The sequence below is a fragment of the Cervus elaphus genome, chromosome 19 (genome assembly GCF_910594005.1).
Source record: "Cervus elaphus chromosome 19, mCerEla1.1, whole genome shotgun sequence".
Taxonomy (NCBI): Eukaryota; Metazoa; Chordata; class Mammalia; order Artiodactyla; family Cervidae; genus Cervus; species Cervus elaphus.
The window spans coordinates 8,427,660-8,443,506 of NC_057833.1; the positions used below are offsets into that span (position 1 = coordinate 8,427,660).

The 15,847-nt window shown below is 38.0% G+C and overlaps 1 protein-coding gene across 1 annotated transcript in view; it reads right to left on the reverse strand.

Moving 5' to 3' along the window:
- Positions 1-6,504: 6,504 nt before the first annotated feature.
- GPR149 (G protein-coupled receptor 149) overlaps positions 6,505-15,847 on the reverse strand; it is a 91,688-nt gene continuing 82,345 nt past the window's right edge. Inside the window, exon 4 of the mRNA XM_043875029.1 lies at positions 6,505-7,077. Within this exon, the coding sequence (XP_043730964.1) occupies positions 6,505-7,077 (573 nt within the window). The remainder of the gene's footprint in view (positions 7,078-15,847) is intronic.

Consider the following 15,847-nt stretch of genomic DNA (forward strand, 5'->3'; position numbering starts at 1 on the left):
TACGCGTCCACTTCCGCTTTGCTTCCGGCGCCCAGCGCAAGAGGGAGGGACATTGAACGTCACAAGCAGACGTTTCCGGTGACGTCAGAGGACTTCGGCCCGGGAGGTCCCCGGGTTGGCTCAGGTGAAATGTGTGTTGTGCTCAGAGATGTTTACCTCTGTACCTTTGGAGGGAAAGCCGGCAGGAGGCTCAGGTTTTCTTTACCGAAGTCCAGCATGTGAGGAAACGGGTTTTGGGTTTTAGTTTATTCTCTTGGGAGTTTGCTTCCCAGTAGGCCCTGTGAACGTCGGTTGGCACAGTAAAAGAACCTGTGAGTCGAATGTTTTTCCCCCTAAAGTCTTTAAGAAATCAATTCCTTTTAAAATTTTTGAACTAGTGGCTATGGCATGAAAACAGCCTCGCACCTGTTTCAAATCTATGATTAAGTATAAGAACGTTCCTGCCTCGCTTAAAGGATTGTCGTTATTTATTACATTTATCTAAAGGCATAAGATGAGCCTGCTTACCCAAATTCCGTGCAGAGAACTTAGGCAATTTAAATAAAACAGCAGTTGAAGATTCCTATGTTCAGGTGAAGCTGTCTATTGCTGATTGAGCAGGCCCTTGAGTATCTTCTACGAGCTATTCTTGAATAATCAAGTGGCTTGGCCACACAGGTTTGCAAATTTCCCTGGGAATATCCGGTTCATTTGTACATTTACTGATTTAAAGTTGCTGGAGATATTCACTGAACAAGACAAGTCTGGCATCAACTTTCATTTGCTTACAGTCTTTAAGAGAAGATAAAGGCAAAAGAAATGTACGTTTTGAGTTAAAGGAAAATGCCATATGAAGGGTTCAGAATACTTCTCTGTGGCAGAAAACATTATTTTGAACCGTGGCATTTGAATTCCTGAAATCTTTTAAATGCCTAAAAACACTGCCTCCCAGAAGAACTCAGAAGATCTTTATTGTCATAAATCCCTTCCTTGGGAATGTAATCAGAGAAGATGGACTAGATGGACTTTTGTCACTGGAGACTGCAAATCAGCATCACACCTAAAAAGACTTGGTAACAAAAATATCATATCTTCCATCTATTCTCATAAAAGCACACTTATCTTTTGTAAAAAACATTTGTTTTCCCATAAATAGCTTTCTCCTCCTCCCCTTCCCTAAAAGATGGTACCTAAGTGCCAAGTTCTAACCACTGCCTTGAGGCACAATTCTGTGAACTCCTGTAGATATGTGATTAAATCTGTTTTGTGTGCGTGTGGGTGTGCTTACCTGTGTCTGACTCTTTGTGACCCCATGGACTGTAGCCCACCAGGCTCCTATGTCCATGGGATTTTCCAGACAAGAATACTGGAGTGGATTTTCATTTCCTTCATTTGCTAATCCATCTTTTGTCAATTTAGTATGCCAAGTCCCAGAGAACTAAACATAGGAGGGTAAAGGGAAAAGTTTTTCCCCCACCCACCAATAGCCATGAGATGTTATAGCAAAAGAATATAATTTTGGAATCAAGTTAGTTCTTTCTAAAGAATGAGAGGGTAAGCAGTAAATTATTACAGGGGGATGGAATGTTGTACATGAAGAAAGATGATGAAAATGTTGGAGAGTGAGAAAATTCCACACTGAAACTTAAGAAATTGATGGTTAAGGCCAAAGTGATGGAAAGGAGCCTGGCCATAAAAGACCTTACATGTCACAGAAAGAATAATACATTTTAAGTCAGCAAAATATTTTGACTGCTTTGAGTAGAAAGGAATGGAGAAGGCAAGAATGGATGTAGAGAGACTTAGGCTGTGATTTTGGGGAGACAGAATGGGATGACAGAGCAAGATGGAAGATGGGAAGGACTGGAATTAAGAAATACTAATGGGGAAAAGATGGTCAAGATTTGGTAATTCACTGGATGTGGAGAATTAGAGGAAAGGGTCAGGTGACTCCCAAGTTGAAGATTTGAAAGATGATCCAATGGGGAGGTACTGTATCCTAAAATATAAAGAACATTGGATGAGGAAGATTTTGGTGGGGGGAAGTTAGAGGGGGAGGCTTGAGTTAATATATATAAGTAATAATAGAGTTTGAGGCACTATGAAACATATAAATTGATGTCTAGAAAGCAGTTGGTTATATGAGTTAAAAGTGAAGAGAGAGAAGACTAAGAGTATGTTTTGGGAGTTCTTAGCTAATATTAAAATTATAGGAATGAATAGTTCAAATAAATGTACCCATTGGGCACAGTTGATGTACACACCCATTGATGTACAAGTATGGGAATTTTTCAGTATAGGGCTAGATAGTCATTGGAGATGATAGGAACAAAAGAAGAAGGAAATAGTGTGGATTGTTTGAGATAGTGTTTCAAATGACACCAGAGTGCTTGCTCTCTCTTTCCTCAGAAGGAAGGCCGTGTGAGGACAGAGGCTGTCTACAGCCAAGAAGAGAGCTCTTACCAAGAACCAAATCAGTTAACACCTTGATCTTTGACTTGCGTCTCTGATGAAATGTTACCTTAATCAGTGAATGCTTTCCTCACTAAAATATTTGAAAACAACACTTCTTCTGTCATTATTCCTTTATTTTATTCTAATTTTTAAAATTACATCTGGTGCCTATTTTATGTCAAAATACTTAGCATTACCTGAGATATATCATATGCATATATACATATATATGTGAAGCGCTGTATATGACCTATATAAGAGCTGTATATGACCAGTGTACGTATATGTAGTGAAGAGCTTAATCCTATCCAAAGAGAGCCCTGACCTTTGCTCTTTTGGGGAGGTAACTAAACACTTGGAATGTTATATGTGATAGAAGTGACTTTGTTTGAGTTCCTTAGATCAGCCAGGTAGTAAAAATGTGATTTAGTGTAGTAACTTTGGGTTATTCATTCCATATAAGCTTGACCTCCTGAGGAGCTGGAAGCTGAGATCAGTCTTGTGAGCAGTCACCCATATCTGCCCTACTCCTACCATGATGAAGCCCCATGAAAGTCTGCACGGCAAGATTCATTCCTTATTGGCAATATTCCAGTGTGTGGTCACACGTCGATGCTAGGGAAGTAACGCTGTTCGTGACTCCTCAGGGAAAGGAAAACAGAGGCTCCACACTTAGGCCTTTTTTCTGGATTCTGCTGTATGTGCTTCTTCTCTTGGCTGGTTGTGATCTGTACCCTTTCCTTGTAACATACCATAACTGTGACTACACAACTTTCAAGGAGGTCTGTGAGTTCTTTTAGTGAATTATTAAAATTGATAGTGATTTTGGGAACACCAGAACTCACACATGATGTCAGATGTTAGGAAAGTCTTTACAGCCGAAACTAACACAACATTGTAAAGCAACTGTATTCCCCAAGAAAAAAAGTCAAAGAAGTCTGTGTACTCACAGTCTAGTCACAGTATATATGTGTATACACACACACATATATTTCTTTTGGTTTTGTTTGCAGTTATAATCCTATGTACCTAGAATAATTTTTAGCATGAAATAGGCATTCACTAAATATTATGATGAATACATGAATGAAAGTGGCTGAATAGTGTAAGAAATTAAGAGAAAATCTATTTATCTATTCAGTACTACAGAACTACCTTGAGAAAAAACTTCCAAATAAGGCATTACCAAGCCTTTTAAAAATTATGTTCTAACTAGTACTGTGATATTTGCTATCTTCAAAATGGTTGCCTCTGTCAGTCATAACTCTTGGAAGTCTTTGGGATTATGTAATAGGCTTTTATATTATTGGGAAATCTTAGGGATTATGTCTTTTCAGTTTATAGGAGTCACCACCAGGTGGTGATATTTTTATTAAGTAAACAGTTTTTGTCTTCAGTTATATCAATCTGTGGAGAAAAGAGATAAACTATATGAAATAGAGCATTTATTAATAATAAGAACAATATAACAATGCAAAGGTAAGATATTTAAACATAGCACAAAATATCTGTAAGGATATGTCCTATACCAGAACACATTTTTACAATCACAATCACATTAAAGAGTAAGCAGATTTTATATTGTTGTAGTCGAACTTTCCCCTCTCTTAACAGGGATTGATAGGAGCCGTTCATGCTTTGGCATAGGCACCTGTAGATTTCTCTTGAGATCCACTCCTGTTGCCTTGGAGTTTGAAGTGTTACAGGTTACCAACGTGATGCTGATTACTCTATGGCTTGAGGGTAAATAATCCTGGTATTGTATCAATACAACAGAGCTTTTAAGTGTATCCATCATATTGTTAATTCAACAACCAAAGACAATTAAATGGGAATATCCTACTGTTTTTTTGTTTTGTTTTCAGTTCCCCCAGCAGAGGCCCAAGTCCCGTGAAAAGAAAATGGCACACAGGAGAGAAAAGGACTGTTACTGTCTTACAACCAAGTCCTTATGTTCTTTAAACCGTGATTTTCATCATCTCCTTTCCACTCAAAGTGCTGCAGTTATTAAGGAGCTGCCTTTACTATTTTCTTCATTTTTATTATGATTCTGTTTGTAATTTCCTTGCTGGTAGAAATTATACTGTAAGCAGCAAAATCACTTTTCTGTTTTATAAAGTTATACATCTAAATTTAATATATCAAAACCCATCTTTTACAAAGCATTATTAGAATATTCAACTTCTGCTTTCATAACAGGCATTTAACTCTGTTGATTTATACTGTCGGATTAATCTGGCCATTTGTCATATATTAAATTAACCCTCAAGTTTGATCTTAAAAAATATTATCTTAAATTAACTATATTTGTAATGAGAATACATCTGAATTTGAATTTATATGATATGTATTATTTTAAGCTTTGTTTACAAACATTACTAGTGGCATTACATTTGCTTCCCAAGTTTAAATAAGGATATATTGAGAAGTTAATGAAAGATAGGGAAAATCCATTGAGATAATTATTTTGAAAATGATTTCTTGGTAGCAAAAAAAATAATCTAAAGATAAAACAATCTGAAGGATTATGTCAAGTAATTAAGAATTCTGATTCAACATAATGAAACGGAAGTCAAAATAAATCATTTAAAAAAATAATTCTGTAAGTAATAACAAAGATATATGAGTAAAGTGAGAGTGTACAAAGTTTAAAACTATAGAATGTCAATCTTAATAACTTTGAAAATAAACATTTAAGTAATACATTTAATATGTTTACACAAAGATCAGAATAAAGCAATTTAAAAAAAATCTCTTCTTAATTTTTGATATGTACATTACTATTATTCTAACAAGGTGATATCTGCATTTTTGTAGTGTAACACACTTAAAAATTAATCTTGAAATATATACCTCACAATCAATAAATTATATTGAATTGTTTCTTTGCTTGAGGCACACACATCTTTGGGAAGGAAATGAAAAAGCACCTAAACTTGGAATATAGGTGAACTAAATTTTCTATGCTTCAAGAGTGGCTAAGGAGGTTTGCCAAATCTGCAGCTTTAGAAACAGACCCTTTAATTTGGACTTAGAGGATTTTTTCCTCTGCTCTACCCAGAATTTTGTTACTCTGCTTGGGTGTACCTCACAGAACTTAATCTTGGAGTGTTTTTTTCCTAGTTTCTGTTCAAATAAACAAAACACTTCTAGAAATGATAAGTATATATTTACAACCTTTTCCAATATGTTTAAGAGCTACTTCCAATTCTACTTCTAACATACAATATATTTATATTAAGAGCAGTCAACATACTGAAAAGATGAAAGGAGAACACTCATATTTAAGAGAGAGATTAAAAAATCAGTAAACAATTTGTACTTTATAGAAATGAAGGGAACAGCTAGGTACAGACTAGGGACATGCATGTTTCAGAGTTGGAAGCTTATTTGCTATTTTATGCAGGAATGTAGTTCCTAGAAATCAGTATGAAGCTAAAGCAGTAACTGTAATAAGCTTGCTTTGCTAGCCACATATAGGCGAGCCTCTTCACATACAACCCACTCCAGTACTCTTGCCTGGAAAATCCCATGGACGGAGGAGCCTGGTAGGCTACAGTCTACGGGGTCACAAAGAGTCGGACACGATGGAGCGACTTCTTTTTCTTTCTTTCTTCACATACAACTCAGAGTTTTGCTACATTCCTTCCATTCCCAAAGTGTCATTTCCCCCTTGCAGTAAGGGCCAACATTATGTGTCAAAACACGCGCATGAGAACAATATTTTCAATGACTTTATACAATTTTCTGTTTACTCTGAGGTTGACAGATATAGGTGAAAACATTAGTAAACTAGACCAGGGTTTTTATTTAGAAAAGATTTTTAGAAATCGGATAAGAAACAGAACCTTTTAATTGCCACAGTGAGTGATCGATAAGGAACACACCAAAAGCACTTCAGTGTTTGCACTAGTTTCAGCTGTTTGTGCTAAAAATAATTAACTATTAAGTCTGTTAAGCTTATGTAAACCAACGAATAAAAAAGAAAATCAATAAGCCTCAGAACAAAGGTGTTAGTTTAGTCACTTGAAGTTGCAGAGCCATTCTTGCCTTTGTCAGGCGAAACGATCACTAGTCACCCTTGCTTTCTGCTTCTCTTTTCCGGTAAGCTTTATTTAACAGCTGGATTTCCTCCTGGTAGCCAACAGTCTCGTGGCTCTGCCTTTTACTGTTCTGCCTATGCGCCTCCACAGTGTCTGGAATGGAGATGTTGATATCACCATCGGGATTGGCGGTGGGTAAAAAGAGAGAATATGAGGCTGTTTCCCCTAACTCGCAGGAAACGAACCTGTTCTCCTTCCGCGAGTAGCGCAAGGAGGGCGATCTGACCTGCGTGGAGGACTGACTGATGTTGCTGACGATTGACACCGTGTCCAGGGCCTCTTCGTTATCACAGATTTCAAGAACCTCCAAGTGTATTTTCACGCTGGTGTCCGCAAACGTGGAGGCAGAATCCTCTGAGTTTGGTTCATGGCCAACACTTTTGGATCGGTAGACTTCTATTTTCTTGGAGGCTGGGGTTATTTTTTGCCCTTCTGCGCTCACCTCATAGGTAGACAGAGATAGGGTTTTCCCGGTTGGGGCTTGGAGAGACACGGTCCCCTGGAATGCGCACAAGGGGATGGCCAGAGCACCTCCGGAACGCTGGGGACACAGACAAAAATGGTTATTATTGGAAACTAGTGTCTGAGAGGGGGCCATTTCATTTTTCCATCATTTTTTTTTTTTTTTTTCATGATAATGGTAACGTTTTTTCTGTTTCAGACTCATTTCCATAGAAACCTTTTACAGATACGGGATTGAAATTCTGTCCTCAAAGCTCTGCAGTTTAGTTTCCTCTAGGTCAAATATGACAGCTAAATGAGGGCAGTCAGAAACCTATCTTTGAGGATAAGGGATCTATTTCTACAGTTGAAAGCAAAGTGTGTATATTGTGGCCAGCAGGAGTTGGGCAGAATAGAAGGATAAAGTCAAATGTATGTATACACGTCGGAATTGCTTTTATATTTTTGTTACATGTTCAATTACATTAAAAACTTTTCATAGGTTGAGAGAAGTGCAGACTGTTATCTGAATGCACTTTCCCCCACTTTGTACACCAGAGACAGTGACAATTGTGAAACTGTGGTTCAGATTAAATATAAAGAGTATTTCAACTGCAGATCTGAGCACACGGTCGAGGAACCAAATGTCACCAGAACAGTGTGGTACAGTGTGCTTGCTTTTCCACAGAAAAATCACAGTTGTTAAAGTAAACCCAGTAACAGAGAACTGCCCCACACCCCTACAAAACTTTACATTACATTTTAAAGTATTAACATTTTGGTTTTAAACTGTACTCACCACTGAGAACTGCATAAGAAATAAAGATTAATTCTTCCAATAATGTGTACTTTATATTGTTGATTCATGCCTTCATACTTTCAACCGACTTTTTTGATTACGAGTTCATTTCAGACAGTGACAGTGTCAATCACGCAGTCGTGTCCAACTCTTTGCAACCCTAAGGACTGTAGCCCACCAGGCTCTTCTGTCCATGGAATTCTCCTGGCAAGAATACTGAACTGGGTTGTCATTCCCTACTCCAGGGATCTTCCCAACCCAAACTTGGTCTCCTGCAGATTCTTGACCATCTGAGCCACCAGGGAAGCCCAGTTAGTTTCAGAAGAACAGTAATATGCAAACTTCTAGAGCACTGGTTCTAAAAGCTAGATCTCCAGACCAGCATTATCAGCATCAGCTCATCACTTACAAGAAATGCTATTTTTGAGTCCGACTCCAGGCCTACTGAAATAAAAACTCTAGGGGTGAGTTTCAGTAATCTGTATTTAGCAAGCCCTCCAGGCGATTCTGTCACATGGGTAAGAGTCACAACCCATGGCTGTAACTAAAAAGATGTTGTTAGTCCAGAAGAAGGTGGGGTAAGGGGATGGTTAGCAGACACTTTATACATATATATGTCTCCACCTATAGAGACTGGAATTACTCACTGGACTGGCTTAAATGTTTCTTTCACCAGGGGAATGGGCAAGAGGGCTCATAGCATTTTGTCAACTTAGGGTGATTGCCCTTCCCAGTTTGTCTGTGGCTGTCTCAGTTCCAGCACTGAAATTCCTGCATCTAGGAAGCCTCTCAGTCCCAGGGAAACCAGGACAGTTGGTCACCCTATTTGCCATAGACCTATGAGTGGCTAGGTGAAGCCTAAGACCAGGGTCCTCTATTAAGACACTGTGTAGATTCTTATGGTAAAATTTTTAAGGGAGGATGCATCATGAGCTTCATTCAGGGTGCCTTCATGTCACACCCATTGAATTTAGGGACCAAGAAAAATACAGTCTAGGACACGTGAGACACATCACTAGTCTTTCCCAGTTAAATACTAAGGAGAAGGCTTCAATTCTGTTTATCCATAAGGGAACCTGGGGACCTAAATTTAAGGCCTTGCACCCTAAAGAGCCATAAACTTTGAAAATTTACACCATAAAGTTAAGTTTGCCCTTCTACTGAGGCAAAGAAACAGCTTTACCAACTTTACTTGTATGACTGAAACAGGAGAGACAGATAGACGATACCTAAGTTCCGTACTGCGGCAGAGCATCGTTAGAGTGGTGGCAACTTTGGGTAAACTTTACTTATTATGTGTCCATCATTCATTAAACATTTCTGAATACTGTCTGTAAGATTCTGAATTTTCACTACATGCATCCAAAGACCTCACATATGACTGAGTGAGAAAGATGTGTAAAAAATAAAAATTTCAGCTCTATCTATCCTAATAGAGCAAGGAGGCGGTGATCAAGACCATCCCCAAGAAAAAGAAATGCAAAAAGGCAAAATGGTTGTCTGAGGAGGCCTTACAAATAGCCGAGAAAAGAGAAGAAGCTAAAGGCAAAGGAGAAAAGCAAAGATATACCCATCTGATTGCAGAGTTTCAGTGAATAGCAAGAAGAGAAAAGAAAGCCTTCCTCAGTGATCAATACAAAGAAATAGAGGAAAACAATAGAATGGGAAAGACTCAAGATCTCTTCAAGAAAATTAGAGATACCAAGGGAACATTTCTTGCAAAGATGGGCACAATAATGGGCAGGAACAGTATCAACCTAACAGAAGCAGAAGATATTAAGAAAAGGTGGCAACAATACACAGAAGGACTATACAAAAAAAGATCCTAATGACCCAGATAACCACGATGGTGTGATCATGGTCACCCACCTAGTGCCAGAGATCTTGGAGTGCAAAGTCAAATGGGCCTTAGGAAGTATCACTATGAACAAAACTCCTGGAGGTAATGGAATTCGAGCTGAGCTATTTAAAAATCCCAAAAGATGATGCTGTTAAAGTGCTGCACTCAATATGCCAGCAAATTTGGAACACTCAGCAGTGACCACAGGACTGGAAATGGTCAGTTTTCATTCCAATCCCAAAAAAAGGCAATGCCAAAGAATATTCAAACCACCACACAATTGCACTCACCTCACAGGCTAGAAAAGTAATGCTAAAAATACTCCAAGCCAGGCTTCAACAGTACATGAACCGTGAACTTCCAGATGTTTAAGCTGGATTTAGAAAAGGTAAAGGAGGCAGAGATCAAGTTGCCAACATCTGTTAGATCATCGGAAAAGAAAGAGAATTCCAGATAAACATCTACTTCTGCTTCATTGACTACGCTAAAGCTTTTGACTGTGTGGATCACAACAAACGAGAAAATTCTGAAAAAGATGGGAATACCAAACCATCTTATTTGCCTCCTAAGAAATCTGCATGCACGTCAAGAAACAACAGTTAGAACTGGACATGGAACAACGGACTGATTCAAATTGGGAAAGGAATACATCAAGGCTGTATATTGTCACCCTGCTTATTTAACTTGTATGCAGAGTACATCATGTGAAATGCTGGGCTGCATGAAGCACAAGCTGGAATCAAGATTTCTGGGAGAAATATCAATAACCTCAGATAAGCAGGTGACACCACTCTAATGGCAGAAAGCAAAGAAGAACTAAAGAGCCTCTTGATGAAAGTGAAAGAGGAGAGTGAAAAAGCTGGCTTAAAACTCAACATTCAAAAAACAAAGATCATGGACCATGGGATCACTGGTCCCATCACTTCATGGCAAATAGATGCAGAAACAATGGAAACAATGACAGACTCTATTTTCTTGGGCTCCAAAATCACTGCACATGGTGACTGCAGCAATGAAATTAAATGACGATTGCTTCTTGGAAGGAAAGTTACGACAAACCTAGACAGCATAATAAAAAGCAGAGACATTACCTTGCCAACAAAGGTCTGTCTAGTCAAAGCTATGGTTTTTCCAGTAGTCGTGTATGGATGTGAGAGTTGGATCATAAAGAAGGCTGAAGGCTGAAGAATTGATGCTTCCGAACCGTGGTGTTGAAGAAGACTCTTGAGAGTCCCTTGGACTGCAAAGAGATCAAACCAGTCAATTCTAAAGGAAATCAATCCTGAATACTCATTGGAAGGACTGATGCTGAAGCTGAAGCTCCAATACCTTGGCCACCTGATGCAAAGAGCTGACTCATTAGAAAAAGGCCGTGATGCTGGGAAAGATTGAAAGCAGGAGAAGGGGATCACAGAGGATGAGATGGTTGGATGGCATCACTGACTCGATGGACATGAGTTTGAGCAAACTCCAGGAGATGGTGAAGGACAGGGAGGCCTGGCGTGCTTCATTCCGTGGGGTTGCAAAGAGTCGGACATGACTGAGTGACTGAACAATAGAGCTAGGACCTCTGATAGATTTTATGTAGGGTGTCATTTGAAATTTATCTTAAGAATCAAGAAAAGATTGAAAGTTTTTAAAGCCTTGCTTTCTGAGTAGTAAGTTGTGAGTTTAAGGGCCAACCTAAAAACTTTCCATCCTGAGAAAAATCCAGAAACTTCTGTTTCTTTTCTAAATCAAAATTGACGAACACATTATTTAATCAGAAAATTTGGCTGTCATTTAATAATGTGAATTATATGTACAACCTTCTTTCTTCTGAGAGCTAGTTAACTTGAAAGCAACCCTTCTTACCTTATACTTTATCTCAAGGAAAAAAATCCCTACATCAGTACTCTAAAAATTGTTCCTAAGTTTTCTCATTAGCATGGTACATTCTATAAACAAACTCCTATGGAGTATGCTAGTTTAAAAAAGATGAGATGGGAAAACTAAGTTGTCAGTGCCCAGAAGTATTGGCATGTCTCTTAAAAAGAATTTTCACTGTGGAATCAACAGTATAACTGTATTTTTATATGTACCGATTTGCATCACTGATGAGCAGTTAATATCAAAGCAAAAGCAAATATGGTATTTTTTTGCATCTAATTTTGTACATCTAAATACTGCAGATTTCAATAGCTCCTCCATGCTAACCTTATTTTCAAATGAGAAAACAAGCTTTACTGAGTTATCAAATGACAACTCATTATCACTGGCATTTGAGAGCTGCATAGTGCCAATTTAGCTAAGTATGAGGACTGGTTATTCTGAAATAGTTCAGAGTCCCCAGTTATCAAAATTATTTTGTGAAATATCCCAAAGACTATGATTGAGAGTCACAGAAGTAAAAACACAGAGACAGATTATAAAGTAATATATCTGAGCATACCTTATACTCATAATTCAAAATTGGAAGGTTAGTTTCAGGAAAATCATACTGTTACTTTAAGCTAATTCAGTAATTTAAATTTTACTGGTTATGAAAGTAATGTATAAGTTGTTTAGAGTTGTACATGAAGTACAAGGGTAAGGAGTTTACACTAAATTTTGTTTGCATGTCTTTAAGCAAAATCATAAAAATTTGAGTTGATAATGAGGTTTATATAATTTTTTTCTTTTGTCTCATTTAAGTTAGAGAAACATTGCTCTAAGTGAGGGAAAAATGGAACTTGAACTAATGGAGCAATAATAGAGATTCAAGGAGGGAGCTGAAATAATTTGAATACAACAGCAGGATTTTCCACCTTTTTTAGGATATGGAAAGTGAAAAGTGAAAGTGAAAGTTGCTCAGTCGTGTGGACTCTTTTTGCAACCCCATGGACTAAACAGTCCATGAAATTCTCCAGGCCAGAATACTGAAGTGGGTAGCCTTTCCCTTCTCCAGGGGATCGCCTCAACCCAGGGATTGGACCCAGGTCTCCTGCATTGCAGGCAGATTCTTTACCAGCTGAGCCACAAGGGAAGCCCAAGGAGGACTATGGAAGAAGGACTCAAATGGAGAGAGATTCGAAGTAGGAGAACAGACTGATTTGCATACTAGGACTGGACTAGCTGGCAGGTCTATAGCAATGGAATGAAGAGACTCTCTTAAGAGCCCAGAGAATGCAGAGTACTGAAGCTTATAAACAATTGCATTTCCCTGTGATTAGCTCTACAATAGACCCAGGCTGGAGTATTATGAAAATATGGGAAAAAAGCACCTAACCAGGTGAAGTGAGGGAAAAGGAGGCCTGAAAAAAAAGTTCAAAATAAATAGGAGACAAAAGAAACAGTGTTTCCATATGGGAAAACTCTGTTTAAATGTGACAATTTTCTTTTACTTTATTGATTTAATACAATTTAATAAAAATTCCAATGGAATACCAATGGACTTTTATTTTAGAGCATGAACAATTTCTTCTAAGCTCCAAAAAGCAGGAATAGAAGGAACATACCTCAACATAATAAAAGCTATATATGACAAACCCACAGCAAGCATCACCCTCAATGGTGAAAAATTGAAAGCATTTCCCCTGAAATCAGGAACAAGACAAGGGTGCCCACTCTCACCACTACTGTTCAACATAGTGTTGGAAGTTTTGGCCACAGCAATCAGAGCAGAAAAAGAAGTAAAAGGAATCCAGATAGGAAAAGAAGAAGTGAAACTCTCACTGTTTGCAGATGACATGATCCTCTACATAGAAAACCCTAAAGACTCTACCAGAAAATTACTAGAGCTAATCAGTGAATATAGTAAAGTTGCAGGATATAAAATTAACACACAGAAATCCCTTGCATTCCTATATACTAACAATGAAAAAACAGAAAGAGAAATTAAGGAAACAATACCATTCACCATTGCAACAAAAAGAATAAAATGCTTAGGAGTATATCTACCTGAAGAAACAAAAGACCTATACATAGAAAACTATAAAACACTGATGAAAGAAATCAAAGAGGACACAAACAGATGGAGAAACATACCGTGTTCATGGATTGGAAGAATCAATATTGTCAAAATGGCTATTCTACCCAAAGCAATCTATAGATTCAATGCAATCCCTATCAAGCTACCAACGGTATTTTTCACAGAACTAGACCAAAGAATTTCACAATTTGTATGGAAATACAAAAAACCTCGAATAGCCAAAGTAATCTTGAGAAAGAAGAATGGAACTGGAGGAATCAACCTGCCTGACTTCAGACTCTACTACAAAGCCACAGTCATCAAGACAGTATGGTACTGGCACAAAGACAGAAATATAGATCAATGGAACAGAATAGAAAGCCCAGAGATAAATCCACGAACCTATGGACACCTTATCTTTGACAAAGGAGGCAAGAATATACAATGGAAAAAAGACAACCTCTTTAACAAGTGGTGCTGGGAAAACTGGTCAACCACTTGTAAAAGAATGAAACTAGAACACTTTCTAACACCATACACAAAAATAAACTCAAAATGGATTAAAGATCTAAATGTAAGACCAGAAACTATAAAACTCCTAAAGGAGAACATAGGCAAAACACTCTCCGACATAAATCACAGCAAGATCCTCTATGACCCACCTCCCAGAATATTGGAAATAAAAGCAAAACTAAACAAATGGGACCTAATGAAACTTAAAAGCTTTTGCACTACAAAGGAAACTATAAGTAAGGTGAAAAGACAGCCTTCAGAATGGGAGAAAATAATAGCAAATGAAGAAACAGACAAAGGATTAATCTCAAAAATATACAAGCAACTCCTGCAGCTCAATTCCAGAAAAATAAATGACCCAATCATAAAATGGGCCAAAGAACTAAACAGACATTTCTCCAAAGAAGACATACAGATGGCTAACAAACACATGAAAAGATGCTCAACATCACTCATTATTAGAGAAATGCAAATCAAAACCACAATGAGGTACCATTATACACCAGTCAGGATGGCTGCTATCCAAAAGTCTACAAGCAATAAATGCTGGAGAGGGTGTGGAGAAAAGGGAACCCTCTTACACTGTTGGTGGGAATGCAAACTAGTACAGCCACTATGGAAAACAGTGTGGAGATTTCTTAAAAAACTGGAAATAGAACTGCCATATGACCCAGCAATCCCACTCCTGGGCATACACACTGAGGAAACCAGATCTGAAAGAGACACGTGCACCCCAATGTTCATCGCAGCACTGTTTATAATAGCCAGGACATGGAAGCAACCTAGATGCCCATCAGCAGATGAATGGATAAGGAAGCTGTGGTACATATACACCATGGAATATTACTCAGCCATTAAAAATAATTCATTTGAACCAGTCCTAATGAGATGGATGAAACTGGAGCCCCTTATACAGAGTGAAGTAAGCCAGAAAGATAAAGAACATTACAGCATACTAACACATATATATGGAATTTAGAAAGATGGTAACGATAACCCTATATGCAAAACAGAAAAAGAGACACAGAAATACAAAACAGACTTTTGAACTCTGTGGGAGAATGTGAGGGTGGGATATTTCAAAAGAACAGCATGTATACTATCTATGGTGAAACAGATCACCAGCCCAGGTGGGATGCATGAGACAAGTGCTCCGGCCTGGTGCACTGGGAAGACCCAGAGGAATCGGATGGAGAGGGAGATGGGAGGGGGGATCGGGATGGGGAATACGTGTAAATCTATGGCTGATTCATATCAATGTATGACAAAACCCACTGAAATGTTGTGAAGTAATTAGCCTCCAATTAATAAAAAAAAATAAAATTAAATTAAAAAAATAAGATTTATCTCAAAGAGTAAATGCTTATGGATAACCAAGAAATTTGAAAGCAGACTAATGAGGGGACTTTGCAAACATAATATGAAGCTATGTAATTAACATAAGGTGTTAATGGCAAGATTTGATCAAGCAAGTCTGAGTCAAGAAACCAGGCATAGTATGTCATGAAGATGGCATTTCAAAATAAGGATTCAAGTGGGCCTTTACATATTATTGGCTATTTACTACAAAGTGAAATCAGACTCCCTTTTCAATATGCAAAAATTATTTCTTGAATCTTAGTAATTCTTTAAAAATCTGAGTGAAGAAGATCTTTCCAAATCTGGAATGAAAATTAGAAATGACAAAGTCCAAGATGGACAGATTTGATTGCAGAATAATTAAAAATGTGTAGGGGGCCTCCCTGGTGGTCCAAGTCACTAAGACTCCAGACTCCCAATGCAGGGGGCTG